The sequence below is a fragment of the Misgurnus anguillicaudatus genome, chromosome 5, assembly GCF_027580225.2.
Source record: "Misgurnus anguillicaudatus chromosome 5, ASM2758022v2, whole genome shotgun sequence".
In the NCBI taxonomy this organism is placed as follows: Eukaryota; Metazoa; Chordata; class Actinopteri; order Cypriniformes; family Cobitidae; genus Misgurnus; species Misgurnus anguillicaudatus.
In genome coordinates, this window is record NC_073341.2 from 30,157,505 (window position 1) to 30,178,276 (window position 20,772).

At 37.0% G+C, this 20,772-nt stretch overlaps 1 protein-coding gene across 1 annotated transcript; it reads left to right on the top strand.

Annotated features, from left to right (window-relative positions):
* Positions 1–540: 540 nt before the first annotated feature.
* mindy4 (MINDY lysine 48 deubiquitinase 4) lies at positions 541–12,851 on the top strand. Its single transcript, XM_073867966.1, has 18 exons — positions 541–954; positions 1,281–1,400; positions 3,782–3,984; positions 4,072–4,351; positions 4,497–4,732; positions 6,448–6,504; positions 8,032–8,131; positions 8,211–8,327; positions 9,338–9,426; positions 9,673–9,774; positions 9,860–9,923; positions 10,006–10,071; positions 10,683–10,750; positions 10,850–10,913; positions 11,107–11,268; positions 11,358–11,538; positions 11,639–11,714; positions 11,878–12,851. Exons 1-18 carry the CDS (start codon positions 781–783, stop codon positions 11,924–11,926), a joined length of 2,208 nt encoding a protein of 735 aa, XP_073724067.1. The 5' UTR covers positions 541–780; the 3' UTR covers positions 11,927–12,851.
* Positions 12,852–20,772: the final 7,921 nt, after the last annotated feature.

The window sequence follows — 20,772 nt, forward strand, 5'->3', positions numbered from 1 at the left end:
ATTCCACCTAATAAATTGTGGTCATATCAAAATTTTTCGTTGTATTTTATAAATTGGATAAGGATATTTACCTACTTTGCATTCCCACTTCCGCTATTGCGTGTATTTACTTAATGTTTAATTTGCTAGTATTAATTTGCTAGCTGTAAATTAAAAGCACTTAAATAACTAAATGCAAATATAATGTACAGTAAACATTAAACTATGTATACTGTATATGCTGAATTTAAACATTATTAAAAGACTTCAATTCCACCTAATAAATTGTGGTCATATCAAAATTTTTCGTAGTATTTTATAAATTGGATAAGGATATTTACCTACTTTGCATTCCCACTTCCGCTATTGCATGTATTTACTTAATGTTTAATTTGCTAGTATTTGCTAGCTGTAAATTAAAAGCACTTAAATAACTAAATGCAAATATAATGTAGTAAACATTAAACTGGTAGCACTTCCACAGGGAGGCGCAACTGTTTTCACTCGTTCATGACGCGTTGCGCAGACGGATCGGGGTATGACATCAGAAGTACCGCGAGAGTAATTCCAAAGCTGTGATCTCGCGGTAATTCAGTGTAATATCACGATCGGTTTGCGCAACGCACCAGGAAGTCGAACACTTCTGTTAACAGTCTGCTGGTAACTATAGAAACAAGCCGAGAAGCTAGACCGCTAGTTAGCAACATTCTCCAGCAACCCTTATCTCATATACCCTCAGAACAAAACATAACGTTAAAATGTCTATCTCAAAAATGATTTAACGGCGTATGGCTGTTACATATGACACTGTATTCGATACTAGTGAAGTTTGTTGTTACATCGCATGTAAGTGACTTGTTAGCCTGCTACTGTATCTCATGCAACGGATTTCTCGCTGCTGTGTTGTTATCCATGATGGGAAAATATGTGGAAGAGGTCTCTGTGTCTCTCGTACGGGAATATCTCAGTAGGAAGGTTTGTGAAATAAGTTATTTTCTGTTTATACGTTAGTTTAAAAAGCAAGCAATACACTGCAGTAGAAGTGTAAACGTTGTAGTGAGCCCACTGGCTGCCTTTAGACTGGCTATTGGCTAAATGTTGTTTATCTTTTCCTAGCTACAACTCTACTTCGACTTGTAACTATGTAATTTTAGACGACATGTATTTTTTTTGGGGGGGGGGGGGTCTTTAAACAAAATTTTAAGTGCTCTCTCATTTGTAAATGGGTTTGGATAAGGCGTCTGCTAAATGAGGTGTTTTAAATGCCTTTGGTAGCTGTAAAATAAAGTTTACTTACTTAGGGCCTGAAGAGAACCATCTCTTGCATGGATGAAGAGCTTCCACGAACTGATTCAAGCATCAATAACAGATCAGACCTGCGCAGAATACTTCACCTTGAAGGCCTCTACAAAAAGAATAAGGTATGAAACATCTGGCTTTGAAATATCAAGGTTGTGGAATGGCAAAGTGGTGCTGAGTTCAATAAGAAACAAAAATAACAGATGAGATCTCTTTAATATCTAATTTTTTACTTCTAAACATCTGTGAGTACGAAAGAAGAGCAAATAGAGACTTTTGCGATTTAGATATTTCTCCTGAGAAAAGGACCCAGAAATCTTACTAATGTATCCATTAGAGTTTGGGATCCCAACAATGTCACAAACTAAGCTCAGATTTGCCAAGTCAGCAATTATAGGTCAATATTATTGAAAATTTCAATATGAGCTCAAACATTTCTTATCAAATGTACCCATAACCAGATTATTTTACTATTTTGTACCCCACCTTGGGTAGGGTACATCCCTTTGCTGCTCCCTAAAGAAAATTTAAGACATAAAACAATCTCAAGCTTAAATTTTTAATAAAAAAAAAAACATTAAACTATACAATGTAGTTCTGTTGGTTAATAGCTTTAATTTTCTGAGTTTTAATTAAACTGAATTTATGATAAATTAATGTATTTTATAGACGGTTTCAGCAGTAACAACATAAACAAGCGGCTAGAAACTTCCGGTAACCTCCGCTAAGAAAAAATAACAACAAAGTCCTTTTAAAGTAGTTTATTACAAGCAAAATAAACAACACGTAGATTACCTAGGAAACCAAAACATTTGTTATTTTCGACAAAGTATTTAGAGTCCAGTTTCAGCAACTAGTCAGACCATTAAACAAACAGAAACTGGAAGAAAGTTCCGACCAGACGCTTATGGTGCGTTCCATGCAGGTTTTTGAGCCCGTAAATTACGACTTTAAACCACGACTCACAACTTTGCAGCGTTCCAGGGAAGTCACGCCAAACTACCTATGCGCAAGGAATTTACGTCACCTTAACATTTCCATGCGGCGATATACTTTCTCTACATACTTTTTGTTTAGACACATAACATTGTAATACATAATCGTGTGTATTATTTACTATTTTTATTATATTGTTATTAATTTGACTGCAACGTTATATTGTCCTAAAGTGTTTTCCAACCGTGTACCACTTGCAGAAACACTGCATCCGCCATTGTTGTTTTGTATGGTTTCGCGGTCTATGTGACGTCAGAGCTCGGAACTGGGAGTACATCGATCTAGTACGAGATTCACGGGTGGGAAGTCACGGGTTTACTGCCGTTCCAGTGCACTTTCACAGGTAGAAGGTTGGAAAAACACGGGTTACAGGTTGCCTGGAACGCGGCATTAAAGGGATATTTCGGCCAAAAATTATATTAAACCCATGATTTACTCACCCCCAAGCTGTCCGAGTTGCATATGTCTATTGTTTTTCAGACAAACACATTTTCGGATATTTTAGAAAATGTTTTAGATCTTTCAGTTGACTAAATGTGAAGTTACGGGGTCCACGACATCCAAGTCCAAAAAACGTGCATCCATCCTTCACAAAACAAATCCAAACTGATCCAGGACGACAAACAAAGGTCTTCTGATGGTAATCCACGCGGTGTTGTTGTAGAAATATCCATATTTAAAACTTTATTAACGTAAATAACTACCTTCCGGTAGCCAAACTCATACCCCTGGTTTCACAGACAAGGCTTAAGACTAGTCTTAGACTAAAATACATGTTTGAGTTGTCTCAAATGAAAATAACAATGACAAATCCTAAAATATGTTAGTGCCATTGATTTGTCTTAAGATAGACACCAGTAACTTCTTTTTCTAAGGCATGTTTAATGTATTGTAATAATTATCTCACCTTCTGAGCAAAACTAAGTTTAAGTTTAATGATACTGAGAACTTCATTAAATCTCCTGAGCTGTTAAAGGGATAGTTCACCCAAAAATGAAATTATATCATTAATGACTCACCCTCATGTCGTTCCAAACCCGTAAGACCTCCGTTGATCTTCGGAACACAGTTTAAGATGTTTACAGTTTCTGACCCTCCATTGAAAACGTATGTACGGTATACTGTCCATGTCCAGAAAGGTAATAAAAACATCATCAAAGTAGTCCATGTGACATCAGTTGGTCAGTTGGAATTTGTTGGGGCGTCGAAGATACATTTTGGTCCAAAAATTGCGACTTTAATTTAGCATTGTCTTCTCTTCTGGGTCTGTATACCGTACATAGATTTTCAATGGAGGGTCAGAAAGCCCTCGGACTAAACCTAAAACTTCTTAAACTGTGTTCCGAAGATGAACGGAGGTCTTCTGGGTTTGAAACGATATGAGGATGAGTCTTTAATGACATAATTTTCATTTTTGGATGAACTATCCCTTTAAAGATCAACCTGTGAGCAATAGAAATTTCCCTGGTGTAACCACCACACATCATCAAATGCATTTGTGTTTCAGACTGAAGAGCATCCCTTGAAGTCAATGTTGGAGATTATTGTGAAGGAGAGATTAAATGAGGGAGACAAAGTCAGAGCACATCACCATAGTGACAGCCAACCACATCCATCAGATCAAACCCCATCCAGAGCTACCTTAGACGTGACTGACAATGTTAAGCAAAATGAATGCATTTTGGAAGATCTGCATTATGACATACCAAGGTACCTCTTTTAATGTAAACCTACAGTAGTGTCAGCTTAAGCTTTTTAAGCCATGTTGACAGCAACAAACATTCGCTTTTTTAACAGGTTATCTGAAATCAGCAGTCTGTCTCAGGTCACTGGACTTTATCGAACACCACCTGATAAAACCAAGCAGATGAGCAAAACCCTTCCCAGTTTCGCTGTTCCCCTTGAGGGGAGCGATAAATGTACACATTCTTTGTCTTCTAGCCAGGATAGTCTCACAACTGTGATTAAAGAGGGATTGGACTCGGAGAAAAAGGTTCCAGATCCCGACAGCCAGAAGAACAGAGGCAACAGAATGAGACGAGGCATTATGGCAGGTCCCATAGCCAGCTCCTCACAGGTGATGCATGCAACCCTTCATTTACTTTGATGCTTGTCTTATATTATATAGCTTTGTTGAGTTAAAAACTGTTATGTACTATACACTATGTAATACTATCAATGTGAAATATGGAAAGCACCGACAAGAATTGACTTTTTCATAGGAAAGTAACAGAAGACGTCCATCCCGAAAGGCATCTGGGTCTTCGTCTTTTAGAACAACAACTGAGGATTGTAAAGACACAACAGGCTGGACTAATGGTTTCAATACAACACATATAAAGTCTAATCCTTCAGCCTCTCCTGAAGGGGAGGGCAGCATGTTTTCTCATTTAAATAATGAAGCCTTGGGTAGAAATGGGCTTGAGAAAATTCCCGGAGTCAAACCTCAGCATCGCCTGTGAGTTTTATTGCAGTTTTTCTTAATTTTAGAACTAAGTTGGTGGTCATTTTATTTATCCACAACATACCGGTGAGATGCAGAGCTCTAAATAAAATAAAGTCATTATTTACTCACCCTTACGCTCTTCTGAATGAATTTCATACGTTAGCACAATCAAACTTTATTTACTTTTATTCTGAATTAGATTTTTAATTCAAACGTATTTGTATAGCCCTTTTTTCATTGCACTGTTTAAGACTGTAGCCGGGCCATCATAATAAACAGAATTTACAAAATTACAGATTAATTAAAGACTACAGATAAAGTGTGTTGATCTTTAAACATACAGTAAGTGTGAGATAAAGGGGTAATCCAGCCAAGTATTAGGGTGGCCCTATGATGTATTTCGAGCAATCTGAGATACACATGTTCATCATCTTTCAGACAGGCACATTTGTAGTTGTTTGATCAATGTCCTTGCTCTTCCAAGCTTTATAATGGGAAATATAATTTTATAATGAATAAAAAACTGGGATCAGGAAACAACTTCTGACTTTGAACCCCAAAAAAGTGCATTAACCTCCTAAGACCTGGTGTGTCGACATAAGTGGACATCACATTTTTTTGTTGTTTGCACCATAATACTTAATTTTGTATAACTGGAACCTGTTGTACAAACGTGGACAAAAGATGTTTAAATGTTTAAAGAAAAAGATTTGATTATTATATTTATTGGTTCTTCCTAACGCCAAATATCTGTAAGAAATCTAAAATGCAAGCCAAACCAAAACTCGGGTCTTAGGAGGTTAATCCTTCTCAGAAGTAATCCACATGGATCCAAGGGGTTAATAAAGGTCTTTATGAACTGTAATAACTACCTTCCGGTTACATGGGTACGTTGCGCAATGACCCACATGAATCGCGTGAGTTCAAGATGGTGTCGTTACCGGAAGCTAGTTATTATAGTTTATAACGTTGAAAAATATGGATTTTTTACAATATTGCATTAATTACTCACAAAAGACCTTTATTAGCCAATTGGAGCAGTGTGGATTATGTCTGTGAATGTATGCATCCCGGATCCCTGTTTTCCCCCATTGTAGGCTTGGAGGAGCGGGGACATTTACTAGAGTGGCTCCAAGTGTGTTTGTCTGAAAAAGGATGTATCTCAGATTGCTTGAGGATTAGTACATCATGGGGTAGTTTTGATATTTGGATGGAGCATCGCTTTAAAGGCGGGGTCCATGATCTCTGAAAACCAATGTTGACATTTGAAATCCCCTAAACAAACACGAATCTGGACCTTCTTTTGATAGACCCGCCCCACACATACTGCTGATTGGCTACAAGTGTGTGTTGGTAGTTGGCCCGACTCCCTTTTCCAAAGTGTTTTTCAGAATTCGTGCACTTCGCCTTTAAAGATGACAGAGCTAGGGTTATAGTTAGGTGATTTATGCCTTTAATGAAAAATGTATTACAAAATAATTATATTCAGAAGCATTCAACCATGATTCTAGGAACCTCAGTGAGTAATGCAAAATGGTTAAATGGTTTCTTATTTTTGACCTTGAGTTGTTAAAGCAGTTAAATTGATTTAAAACAATGCCTGGCTTTTGACCATTACATGCTATGCACTATATATTAACAATGAAAAAATGCTGTTGATTTTCATGCTCAGCTGTAATATATCAGTTCTCAAGTCATAATAATTGACTTTTTATTCTTCCCCTCAGGAAGAATTCAGCACCCAGCCCAAAAGTGGATGAACTCCATATGTTGGAAATGGTTTTAGTTAGTGTACTTAAATTTCCTACAGTTTAATTTTGTATGTGGGATTAAAGCAAAATTACCTACAGATTACAATAACAAGTGTTACGTAACTTTATTATAAGTTTCAACTTTCATTACTTTTCCAAAACATTTAACTCATTAATGCATTAAATAAAATTCAAAACAGTGCCCTAGTTAAATTGTTAGTGTTTTTAGAAGCATAAAGGAACACTCCACTTTTTTGAGGATAATGCTCATTTTCTAGTTATACATTTGATTTTTGCAGTTTTGGAGTCCGTTCGGCTGGTCTCCGGTTCTGGCGATACCACTTTTGGCATGGCTTGGCGTGGTCCATTGAGTCTGATTGGACCGTTGGCATCGCACAGAAGGGTGGCCAGGGAGTTTGGATGTTTTTCCTATTTAGAACTTAAAGTTACATCGTGTACTACAGAAAATTTGAAGTTGTGATTTTTTGGGCAGATGTGGCTGGGAACTGTGCTCTCATTCTGGTGTAATAATCAAGCACTTTGCTGTCGTAACATGGCTGCAGGAGGCGCGGTGATGTTGCGCAGTGCCCGAAAATGGTCCCCTGCCATTGAAAGTTACTAAGGGGACTTTTTTTCAGCTGCTGCATAATATCATTGCGCCTTCTGCAGTCATGTTACAGCAGTAAAGTCCTTGATTATTACGCCAGAATGAGAGTATAGTTCCTGGCCGTGTCTGCCTGGAAAGTTGCAGCTTTTGGTTTTCTGTCGGTCTTAGTACACGATGGGGTGGTTTCCCGGACCAGGATTGGCTTAATCCAAGACTAGGCCTCAGTTTAATTAGGAAATATAACTAGTTTTAACAAACATGCCTTACTAAAAACATTACCTGTGTGCATTTTGGGTTAAAACAAAGGGCACTGATGTATTTTAAGATATGTCAGTGCAAGTTGTTTTCAGTTTGGAGTAAAAGTGTTTAAGTCTAGGACTGGTCTAATCCTTGTCCGGGAAACCGCCCCAATAACTACAGAAGAGTCAAGTTTTAAATGGGAGAAGTGTCCGGGCTCTTTGGTTGTTTTTTTAGTGCGATGCTGGTGGTCTAGTCAGATTCAATGGATTATGCTAAGCTATGCTAAAAGTGCTAGCGCCGGACCCGGGGGTCGGCTGGGTGGGTTCCGGAAAGGTAAAAATCAAATGTTTAACTCTAGGGGAGCTGGAAAATGAGCATATTTTCAAAAAAAGTGGAGTGTCCCTTAGAGCAGTGGTTCCCAAACTTTTTCAGCGTGTGGCCCCCCTTGTGTACAGTGCATTCCTTCGCGGCCCCCCAAAGAAAATTTGTGACAAAAAACTGTTCTAATACTCAACATTTTAATTAAAAAACATTATATTATACAAAAAAGTACTGCTTTTGGTTAGTAGCCTTATTTTTTTTTAGGTTAAATTACACAGAATTCATGATAAATTAATGTATTTCATAAAATGTCATAAAACTGGGGCCCCCACTGCCTTAGAGCATGCTTCAAAATATCGTAAAATCATGAATGAAACACCTTTTAAACTTACAGATGACGTCGAGAATGAGGGGAGCTTATGTGATGTTTCTAGAGCATCTGGAGCAGAACTTAAATTGCACAGGACTTCCATGGACCAGATTACCGCTACCGTGAGCACAGTAGACTTCTGCAACCATAATCTCTGTTACATCAACACTCACAGTCTGAAATAACCTTTTTCTAATTCAGGCTCTGAAGAAGATCCTTTTCGGTTCTCCTATTGCTTGTTTCACTGAGGAGTGGAAACAACAGAGTTTTACCTTTTCAGATACTCTTGGTTTGAAATATGGGATTATACAAAAGAAGGTACTCTTTGCCAGTTATGTTAAATGGTTAAAGTTAAATGGTTTGTCTGTAGTAGTGATAGACTACAATATACAGTGTTACATGTTAAAATGATTAAATTAATGTCATTAATGAGTAATGACTCACCCTCATGTCGTTCCAAACTCGTAAAACCTCATCTTTCATCTTCGAAGCACATAGTTTTGGATGTTTTGGATTTGGTCCGGGAGCTTGCTTACCCGTCGTTGAAGATCTATGTGCGGTGTGATGTCCATGTCCAGAAAGGTAATAAAAACATAATCAAAGTAGTCCATGTGACATCAGTGGGTCAGTTGGAGTGTGTTGGGGCATCCAAAATACATTTTGGTCTAAAAATTACGACTTTGTTCAGCTTCCGGTTCTGTTGTGAATCGCGTGCACGAGACTAAAGTCATGTAACTGCAGTGACGCGTTTGACGTGTTATCCTCAGACATGTTTGCGAAGGTGTTTTTTTTTCAAACTTACAGCGTGCATCTCCCTCAGACTGTAAACGAAGCTCGGGCGCACAAAAAAAACAGCTGGGGCACACCAGATAACACGTCAGCCGCGTCGTACGTCATCCGCGTCACGTGACTTGGGTCTCGTGCACGCGATTCACAACGGGGCCAGAAGAGAAGACAATGTTGAATAAAGTTGTAACTTTTGTTATTTTTGGACCGAGGTGTATTTTTGATGCTTCGGCGCATTCTGGCTGACCCACTGATGTCGCATGGACTACTTTGATGATGTTTTGTTGCCTTTCTGGACATGGACAGTGTGCCGTGCGTGGATTTTCAATGAGGGGTCGGCGGGCTCTCGGACCGAGTCTAAAACAGTTTAAACTGTGTTCTGAAGATGAACGGGGGTCTTGTGGGTTTGGAACGACATGAGGGTGAGTCATTAATGACATTATTTTCATTTTTGGGTGAACTATCACTTTAAATCACAGTCGGTATCAGTCAATTTCTCCGATAAACCCTTTGCGTGATGGGTTCTGTGTTTGCTTTGCCAGGGAGGACCCTGTGGAATACTTGCAGCAGTTCAGGCCTTCGTTTTACAGAAGCTCCTGTTTGAAGAACCAAGCAGTGACTCACAATACGAGTATGTGCCAAGCACCAATCATTTCCTGGCTCGTTCTGTTGTTTGTAGGATTAGGCGTTATTTTCAGCCTAATTACTTGAACGCCCTTAAAAACATAATGATTTCAAGCCTACATTTTTGAGATATTTACATCCTTTCCATTCGTTTTCATAAGCCAGTGGAGTTCAGGTCAGTCAGGGTTGCATGAAATTGTGACATTGATTTAAAACGAGTAGCCTTTTAACGTTATTTGTTACATTTCAATAGGAGATTGGAGGTATCAAACACCGAAAGGACCAAATGTCTATATCTGGCTTTGGCTGACATACTATGGAGAGCCGGAGATATGAAGAGAGCCACTGTAGCAGTGTAAGTGTGTCATACACTTTTTAATAATAATACTATTATATATGAAAAAAACAGTAGTTTTAAAATAAAATGCATGCCCATATAGAAACACAGGAAGAAATCTTTTCACCCCGGTCGGGCGCTACAAATCAGATGGTGTTGTAGAAAAGGTAAGGGCATTCTTGATTTCTACCTAATCTTTTGTCTTTCTTCTATTAATTTATATATTTGTGCATTTTCCACGTCATGTAGATAACATGTGTCACTGTTGAGACCTTGGATGATCTTACATCTGTTCTTGATCAGCATGTTAGACAGGTAAGTCTATTCCTGGGCGTCTTACGCACTTCATGTATGCATGCTGTCTTTTAAATAAAAATGTATATACAATATTAAATAATTTAAAGGATAACACCAGAGTTTTTCAATATTTTACTATGTTCTTACCTCAACTTAGACGAATTAATACATACCTATTTTATTCAATGCGTGCACTTAATCTTTGTTCAGCGCCTTGTGAATGTGTTAGCATTTAGCCTAGCCTCATTCATTCCTATGGCTCCAAACAGGGATGAATTTAAAAGCCACCAAACACTTCCATGTTTTCCCTATTTAAAGACTGTTACATGAGTAGTTTTTACACGAGTAAGTATGGTGGCACAAAATAAAACTTTTTTTTGGAGCCATGGGAATGAGTGGGGCTGGGCTGAATGCTAACACATTCAAAAAGCGCTGTACAAAGATTAAAAGTGCATGCATTGAAAAAAATAGGTATGTATTAATTTATCTAAGTTGAGGTAAAAACATAGTAAAATATTGAAAAATGGCGGTGTTTTCCTTTAAGCAATAGGTATATTGTTTATATTATTACACTACAACTTAAGGCATGTTATCATGTTATGTTTATGTAAAATTTGTCTTCCTTATAGTTTGAGACGGGTCCCTTTGGCTGTATCCTACTCACCATCTCTGTCATTCTCTCCAGAACTATTGCAGCGTACGTCTCCAGTTCTTTGACACTTTATTGACTATTTATGTTAATATATTGACAGCTAGCCGTGCCAGTATATTCACTTTTTATATATGTGTATTCTAGTGTTGAAAGTGACATGGATGTGCCAACCTCCACTCTTATTGGTGCTCATGGATACTGCACACAGGTTTTTAAAATTAACATTTTGATGAAACATGAATGCATGTATGACAGTATCATATTACTGTTTTAGTTCAAACAGCATTGTTCACCCGTAGATATTATCTGTATGCTTTCAATACTGTTATAATTTTTATATCACTATGTTATGAGACAGTTAATTCATGAAGTCTTGTATTATGCCTCTCATGTTCCTTAAGGAATTGGTGAATCTTTTACTTTGTGGACGGGCAGTTTCAAACGTCTTTGATGATGAAATGAAGCTTGATTCTGGAAATGGAAATCTTACACTTCTAAAGGGAATTAAAGCACGTTGTGACATCGGGCTATTGTCTTTATTTGAGCACTATAATATATGTAAGGTAATAATGCTTTAAATACTCTACAATATAAATACTCGTGTATCTAAATGTTGTGGTGCTAAATTAAATTTTCACTGTCTTTTTTGAAGGTTGGGTCTCACCTGAAAACTCCCAAGTTTCCAATTTGGGTTATATGCAGCGAAAGCCATTTCAGTGTCCTCTTCTCTCTCTCCGAAGAGCTGGCAGCTGACCGCTGGAAAAAGAAAGAGTTTGATTTGTATTATTATGATGGGCTGGCCAACCAGCAGGAACCAATTAGATTGACAATCTGTGAGTTTTTAGTTCAGGTCATTGCAATTTTTTAAACGCATACCTTGTGTACACTTGCTCAGTAAGTCCCTAATGCAAGTCATTATATGTCTTTGGACAGATCCAGATGCCGCTGCTCAGAATGACAATGCGGACAATGATCTCATTCCTCCGTTGGAGCTCTGCATCAGGACCAAGTGAGTTCGTTTATTTATTAGTGCTTACATTTTAATTTACAGTATGTGTTTGGCAAATGCTTTTATTCAAACCAACATGCAGTGCATTTAAGATTTATGATTTGTGTATTTATTTAATGTAACATGTCAATGTATTGATATAAAACTTTTAAATGTTTTACAGATGGCAAAATGCATTGATCAGCTGGAATGATACTGATCCCATTCTCTAATAATGTGCTGTGTAACACCAGTGTGATTTTTTTTAGCTAAACAAAATGCATTATGTTTTATAATTAAATGATTTTGGTATTTATGTTGTTTTATGATGCCTCTGTAAAAACGTTTCTTTGCCATAATATTTCTTTCTTCTTAATTGTAGTATTATTGTTAATTTCATGTGTTTTATTTGAATACTGAATTCATGTTTTTTCAGGGGTATAGATCAACTTTGGGAAAGTGTACATTTCTCAATTTTCCAATCAGTCAGTATTGTTGACCCCCTAAATTGATGCTCTCTGTGCTCCTTTTATTTGTTTTGTACAACTATTTGCATTCACGTAGTGATCATAGTGTCCATGTTACTCCATGTGTAATGTTTATTAGTTAACTCTGCAGTTAAGGATTACATTGAGTGTAAAGTATAAAATATATTTATTTTGCAAGAGATTTGTGGAGAGGACAAAAGAAGAAATTTTGGATAAAGCGTGCTTTTATTAGCCACTTCAAGGACCGAGTCTAGATATCTTTATAGATGATTATTTAGTTTATGAGATTAGTGGACAGTTGATTTAATCATTTATTATTAACTTTGTGAATATCTGATGCTGTAAATCCGTCTTCAGAGTCTTGTGTGCATGCTGAATATTATTGTTCTCTGTAACCAAGCACTCAAAACATAATCAATGACTTAACTTTAAAAGTATTCCTAAAAAAGTGGCTTACTTACACTGGTAATAATCCCTGAAATTATTTCAGCACATTTATACTGTCAACAAAATGATAAAAATTATATATTAAGCAAACAGGTCACACAAATATTCAAAACATTCATTTTCATTGAGCAACAACCACTATTTGGCTAAGATTAACACAACTCCTGCCTGTTACAACAAATGCCTGGTGATCATTAAACATCTGGTTTTAAATCAACAAAAATATGTGTGTTACGTGTGTTCCTGGTTCCTTATTGATGTAGTACAGAATGTTTTATTTGTCAACATGCCTAAATGCGTGTGGAAGTTAACATAGTCTGAATGTTCTGACATGATAATGGCTTCTTAATTGTTCTGTCAGCATTTCTAGCAACAAAAATTATTACATTCCCACCAAAATGACTTGGGCTGAAGGTGGTAGTTCATGTATATGTACCCCAGCTGTCACTGGGACAGTACCCTTTAAAAAGGTCCTAATATGACGCATTAGTTGCAGATAAATGTACAAATACAAGATACAAATGTATACATTTGGTACCAACATGTACCTTTACTAATATGGATCTTTAAGGTGCTAATATAAACTCCTTGCATGCATGCAAAGCTATCGTTTTTAAAAGGGTACAGCCCCAGAACAATTTTTGGCAATTTTTTTCTAAGAGTGCAGGTTCTTATATTCTGGTCCAAGCTGGGATTTATTTATTCAAGTCACCTGAACCCTAGAGGTCACATTATTTATGGATAATGCTCTTATAGGACTGTCTTTGGAATATGCTGGGACTGAGGACGGCGAATCCAGATTAGATTAGATTAGATGTTAATGCTTATACGTTTTTGACATCAAGACTGTTGTTTTTCTGCTAAAATCAACCATATATTGCATCAACAGATTTTAAGTGCACATCCATCTGAAAGAATTGGCAAAAGTAAATTTAAAACATCTGACTGTGACCATTAAATCATTCGGTTTGATCTGTTTTTCTTTCTCATAAATGCACCAGTCCAGGCCAAGATAGGACTGTGGAACTCAGATTTACTTTCTACATCTATTTGCAAACAACTGTTAACAAACTAACCTTGTTGGTCCATATGGCTAAACAATTCCTTTAGTTCTCCATATCTATATATTGGAAACGGTATAAAGAATATTTTTGCATTGTGACTTTTTTGTCATATTGAGTGTGCATTATATTGTCATTTTAGTTGAAATATTCAGTGCATTATGTATATATTGTGTATGCAACAGTTATATCATTTACATAGATTTTTAAGTGAACTGAGCACCAGCTTTCCTCAGACTGTCCTCAGGGTGTCTCTGTTGTGCTATGTATACTCTTTCAGTTTCAAGAAACGTTTGTGTGTTAAGTAATGATCAAATCTTGATCTAAATTCTAATTAATACATAAAATAATAAAACTTAAAGTATGTTCTACTGTGAAACCTCGAGTTCGCCTTAAACTGATGTTTAATGGCAAAATAGTGCAAAAAATTACATAAGTATACAGTTAAAACATCTCTGACAAAGACATAATTTTGGAAAGGCCCATTGGTGGTTTATTTTCAGGGCCCTGATAGTGGAACATTGTGATCTCAGGGTTATGGGGGGAGACAACCCCCCCAAAAATAAACTAGCAATTGCAACCCCTCTCCAATATTTGATAAATTTGATAATATTTAGCTAGCTCATCATGGGGATCTACTTAATTGACAAAATTATTATACGATAAGGATTTTCATCAGTTCCGGAAATTTTTAAATTGCAGAATAAGCTGTAAAACATGAACAGATAAAATTCGTGTCAAACATGATTGTGATACGTTTTTTTCGGTTCTGGTCATTTTTTTATTGCAGAATGAGCTACAAGAATAAACATGAACAGGAAAAACATTAATATTTCATTATTTAATAATTTTTAAATTATTAAGCCTTATTATTATTAAATTAAGAAAAAATTAGCCTCACTATTATAGGTGCTGTTCTTGCCTTTTATCAAAACTGATCTGAGGCTATAGGCCTAAGTCATTATAGTTTACTCACGTTGCAGTGGATCTCAACCTTTTTGAATTCAAGGCCACAACAATATTTGAATTTCTACTCAATTTCATAACTAAATATGTATTTTTCAGTTGTTTTTATTTTTTAATGCTCAATTTTGTATTTTAAATAATTGTGACTCATCTTGGAGGTTTGTTAAAGGCCTGGCCCTGTTTGAGAATACTGCCATATTTACTGTGACAGGTGAATTTAAGAATTACTTACATGCGGTGTAGTTCCACCCAGACTTGTCTCACCATATGCCTTCATTGTTGAAGACCATTAAGATCACAAGAGAAACAGGAGTCAACCGATGGCTCTTAATTAATTTTCTCTGCATCAGAGCTGTGATGTACAGCCGAAAAATGCATGCTTACGTGTCAGGAAGAAGACCTGGCAACCTCAAATATCCTGAGGAGAAAAGTGACTTTCTGCATTTTAGACCTATATGAAACAAGCACACACAGACTTTGTACTGAGCATCAAAAAGATGCCTACTACGGCACAATGTTAACTAGTAAAAATAAGTACTGATTTAATAGACAATCACATGTCAAAGTATTTGTTTGAATGACACTGACTTGAGTGTAAACTAGTTCATATTCATGATTTGTAAAATTAAAATTGGTATTAGTCATAAACTGGCAAGCACAAAGCTTGGCCCTGCCCCTCTCTGTGATGTACAAACCCGAGACCGGCAAATAGATCAAGGGTCTTTTTTTAAGAAGGAGATGTGTGGGTTTAAAGGAATATGAAATCTGCTATAAATAACGGGACTTTTTTAACATAAGGGCCTCTAGGATCATCTAATGGGATTAAAATGTTTACTTTGCAGAGTGTTGCCTCAGAGGCGAAATTATGGCGCATGTCTTGTTCAAACATTTCAGTTAAGCCATCTTTTCCTTTCATCCTTTCCCTGAAAAATCATCTCGCCTGATTGGTTCCTATGATTTTAATGAGAGAACTATGCTGCTGTAGACTGTAGTCCACAACAGTTCATAAAACCACAGTAGCTCAAGTCTTGTATTTCAGCTCAATATGTATTCAATTGAACATAGATATTTAACTGAATCCATATTTTTAAATCACAAGCTTTGAACGTATGATTCATGTGCCTCCTAAAAAACATACATTTAGCAGATGCTTTTTTTCAAACTGACTTTGGAACATTGTGCTTTAAGAGCCAACAAATAGGCTAAGCATATAAGCCTACTGCCTATAGTAGGCAACACAAAGTTATGTTTAAAAGTAGAAAATATCAAGTTTAATCGAAAAAAACATAAATAAATAAAAATCGAAATTTGGCGTTTCCAGTACTAGTTTCTGATGCAATACTTTAAAATGGTGATGGAAGCATGGCGAGCCGCTAAAACGCACATACATATGCTACACAGCGGATAATATGCACAAATCTGTGCTGAAAACAGTAGCTGAGTTTTCATCCAAACGTAAAGCGAATCTTTATAAAATTAGCCAAAAAAGAAAAACAAATGCAAATCAGGTGCGTTCCATCAAGTTGTTCGAGCGAATGACGGTGCCGGTGGTAAGTTAACCTAGTAACCAACAGTAAACAAAACAAGGCACTCATGGAAAATGGAGACACGACTGCATGTAGTCACAATGGGGCAAGTTATTAATTTATTAGCAGAGCTGCTTTATATTGCCAAACTGAATGCTGTTCACAGAAGAAGAAACAAAGCATTTTTGCAGGCACGGCCATTAAAGCAACACTAAAGACTTTTTGCTCTATGCTCCCCCTACAGGTTAGAAGCGTAATTGTCCATTACCACTGTTGTAAATACTGCAGCTGGCTCTGATTGGACTGTAGGTCTGTCGTAAAGCAAGTTTTTGTAGTTTTCACTCAAACTACAGGACCGCTACCCGTCGGTTGGAAACTTCTTTAGTGCGGTTTTAGCCGATAGAAGGCTGCAAAGCGAATGTGAAAGTGCTGTTCACCCTGTTTCGAGTGGATGAATGACTGAAACTTTTTTGGAAACGTTATTTTCAGGTAAAAAAAACTCTTTGGTGTTGCTTTAAGACGACGTCGAGCCCCATATATGGTAAAGACAACTTAAGCGGAAACAGACGGTCAGTCTGGTGGGTTTTGTTCCCTACGTCAGAAAAATGCGTTTCTATCTCCCATCATTCGCATTTTATTTCAAATAAATTTAAATAATTTTTTAAAGTCAAAAACCACCTCAAAAAAGCTAAAAAAGCGTAAAAACTTTTTGGCGAATTAAGGGATTTTTAATTGAAACCCTCGCCACCAGGATTTTCCGCAATGGCGCTCGTTTTTCCTCTCTTTCGTGTGAAAGTTGTCGCTCCAAATCCAAGTAAATCGATGTGTTTAGGTCTGCCGCTTTGTAATACGTTACGCGAGTGACAGCGGAACGCAGCAAATGAGGAAGAGAGAAATGCTCGGATCTGATTGGTGAATGAATAGGGTTTGGTTTTACACTGTGTGAGTTTGAGCAAGTTTGACTGACTGCTATAGCATCCTGGATTGTAATGTAAATACCATAGACAGTAAAAGAAAGGTAAATACGTGAACATGTGAATGCAACATCTGAATACAGGGAACTATATGCAAGATAATTGCCGTCATTTATAAAGAAGATCACATTTATGTATGAAACAAGATTGTGAGTTTATATAAAAAAAATGCCTTAAAGGGGAATTGAACCTGGGTCGCCTGTGTCATAGGTCTGTGACACTAACACAGTACCACAGAATATCATAATAGAAGTTGCTCTCTACACTCATTAAGTAGCCTCCAGCCAAATGCACGTAAAAAAAATCTTTTGAAAATTGAGGAAGTGGAGGAAGTGACATATGCCGTAAAGCAGTCGAATTTTGTAGTTTTTTTGTGCTCTGGTTACTACCCGAAACCCTAAGTTTTAAAGTACAAGTAAAAGCGATACAGACCCCGTCAGGCTATGGTAGACGTGTCATTCAACCTATTTAAAGTCGATGTACTATCACAAGGGTCTTGAAAATTTTTTATGAAGGTTGAAAAACAACATGGTGTCACTTTAATTTAGTGCAGCTTGTAATCGCCAACCTGAATGGTAATGGACACATGGCTAGTGTTTTTTTTTATTATTCTGTGATAATAGTCAAATTTCATATCTAAATCTGTTACACTTTATTTTAATACTTTGTCAAATGCAAATAAACAAAAAAGCTTGATGGTTGACTTCCTGTTTCAGTTAGTCTTTCCTGTGCAGTCGGACTGTTATATTTGTGTGTGTCTGCTACGATGATAGTTATAGAATCATGAGCAAAAATGCAAAGTCAGTGCAAGATTAAAACATCATGACAAGTTTGTGTACGTTTTTAATCTAAGGGGGGTTGGATCGATTTTTGCAACTGCATAGGTCTACTTCCCTACTGCCTCTCTACTTGTAGGTGGTTCTAAAATAAAACCTCCAAATTACAAAACACAGTGGGTTTCACACACTGCCTAAAACGACTCATAATCAACGTTATTTCTAGATCAATTAATTTAACTGTGACGTCACAGATGTACGCCCCCAACATTAAAGGAACAGTATAGGATTGTTGCCAAAACTGATATTGCAATCACAAAACTTGTGGCTAAAACTGGTACTGCAATCACACAACTGGTGGCCAATACACAAAATGACAACATAAACATCAGTTGAGGGCTGCAACTCCACTTTTTAAATTACAATATCCTGGCAGGACCACTGTTGTGAGTGATATAAGTATTGGAAATGAAAATGATTTCTAAATGTCTAGTGACATATCAGGGCCATTTTATGATTAATTGATATACATTTCTTACATACTGTTCCTTTAAATTGCACATTAAATTAATTACAAAGTTGTTAAAATGCTAAAAAGAAAATTGTTACTGCTGAGTTAGCGTTGCATGCTTATTAATGCTATACGCTAGCATTTAGACTAAAGTTCTACTATTGACGTTACAGTTACGTTTTGCAGGTACTGAAAAAAAAACATCCATTAGCAATTTCCAAACAATTAGTTGTTCCTCAGAATCTGTATTTTCATCTCATACAGGCTCAAAAATATAAGGTCTGTTTACTAACGTGAGCTACTGGCATGAGCCTCAGAGCAGAGCAATCAGAGCAGAGCTTAAAGGTCACATTCTTCCTGATGCCATTTTTCAAACTTTAGTTAGTGTGTTATGTTGCTGTAATAGTGTAAATAATACCTGGAAAATGATTAAACTCAAAGTTCACTGCCAGGCAATACATTTTCTTTAACAAAATTCCCCTTTCAAAGCCTACAGCGAACGACCGGTTTGGACTACAGCCCTCTACTTATGAATGACGTCAATATAAAAGTTTTTGACTAAACTCCGCCCACAGGAATACGTCAGTCGCCAGCTAAGCTCAAATGGCTCTGCTAAGCTAAGCTGTGGTCAAATAACAACACACTAAACAAACTACACAATCAGAACTTGTTACGTTTTTCTGAAGGAGGGACTTCATAGAACAAGGAAGACATCAGCCCGTTTTTGTGAAAAGTAAATATCAAATTTTTTACACTTGAAACATGAAAATTGCGGAGTGAACACACAACCAAAGCTTCAAAAACACAGGAAGAACGGGGCCTTTAACATTATCATTCATGACCCTTCCAAATAGGCAAAAAATAAATCAATCCCAGGACAAATCCTAGGGTTGTAACTGGACATGTATAACTGAATAATTTTTACACAAGTTACATACCTTCTATGTAAATATCAAAGAACAATTTAACATATTATTTCAATGCATTTTTTGGCACCTTTAATGTGATAAACCACAAGCTCTGAACCTTGAACCTTTCAGGATAGGGGTTCAAATGTCATATGGCATGTTCCCAGACTGCAAGAGGTATTGTGGCCAAAGATGTTGCAAAATTGTTCCTCTTCCAGATGTTGTGTGTTTCTATTTAACTGAACTGCTGTCAGGACTATGCACACAAGATTTTCACTTCCTGCACCAGTGTCAGGATTTTTCAATTTCTAAATGGTCTCTAGGTGTCACTGGGGCAGTATCCGTTCAAAAAGCACACCTCTCTTATTCCTGTAGCTAAAAGGTCATATTACTACCTCAATGGCGCATATTGCCCCAATGACAGCTTTGACCATTTTTTTTCTGACAGCACATTTTGCACATTTGCTGAATTGGCTTTGAGTCAATCTAATTATATTCAAAGGCACGTGAAATGCGCATTTAAAGCATGTGTGATTTAAAAGTACAGATTCACTTGCAGAAGAAAGAATCTGTTAAGTCAATAGGTCTGATCTCTTGCTTTAAATAGACACATCCGCATCACTCTCTGTTGAGTCATTAAGGATGCGATCATAAGAATCCTGACTAGGGAAACTATTGGAGAAAGTCTGTTTAATTCATCACTTCATGAATGGAGCCGGGCCATCTCGGTTCAATGATGAACAACTCTGAATAAGAGAACGAGACTTATCTCCTGGCAGCTTGGATGTAACTGGAGGATTGGAGTGTTTGGGTGTAATTGTGTTATCACCCTCCCACATATTCTCCCATGTGCATCTTCTGTCTTGTCTCCTTATCTTTGCCGTTCGTCTCTATGATAAGTGATATCCTTCTCAGATCGGGATAGACTGTTTATGCCCACCTGGTGTGACGAGGGCTCTGTGGTGGCCCGGTGGACCCCACCTTATTTATAGCATCGAAATCAGATTAGGCTGTTTGTGAAAGCCCAGGATGCCGGCCATTTGACTCCTCAATTATCCCAGTCAGTAGTGATCTATTGATGCTTTCATATAGAGTCTTAATTAAGCTTCTAGCATCAATGAGTGAGGGGTGCGTTTTTAGAGTTTGAAGATGAAATTTATTTCTGCGGTATATATGCACTGACAGCCTTTTTAATAGTGGGTGAATTGTTTGCTGACAAACATTTAAAGTTCCTGGGGTTTACGTTCCCTCTAGAGCCGTGAAGCAAAGATCTATTTTATAGGACGCTCCAAAAACCACTCAAACCATGTCAGACAAGATAACAATGATGAATGGTGAAAGAAATTATTTCCTGATGGTATTAGACTTCACCAAATCTTTACGGAGCAGGAAAAAAATCTTCTCTTGACAGAGGGGTAGTGA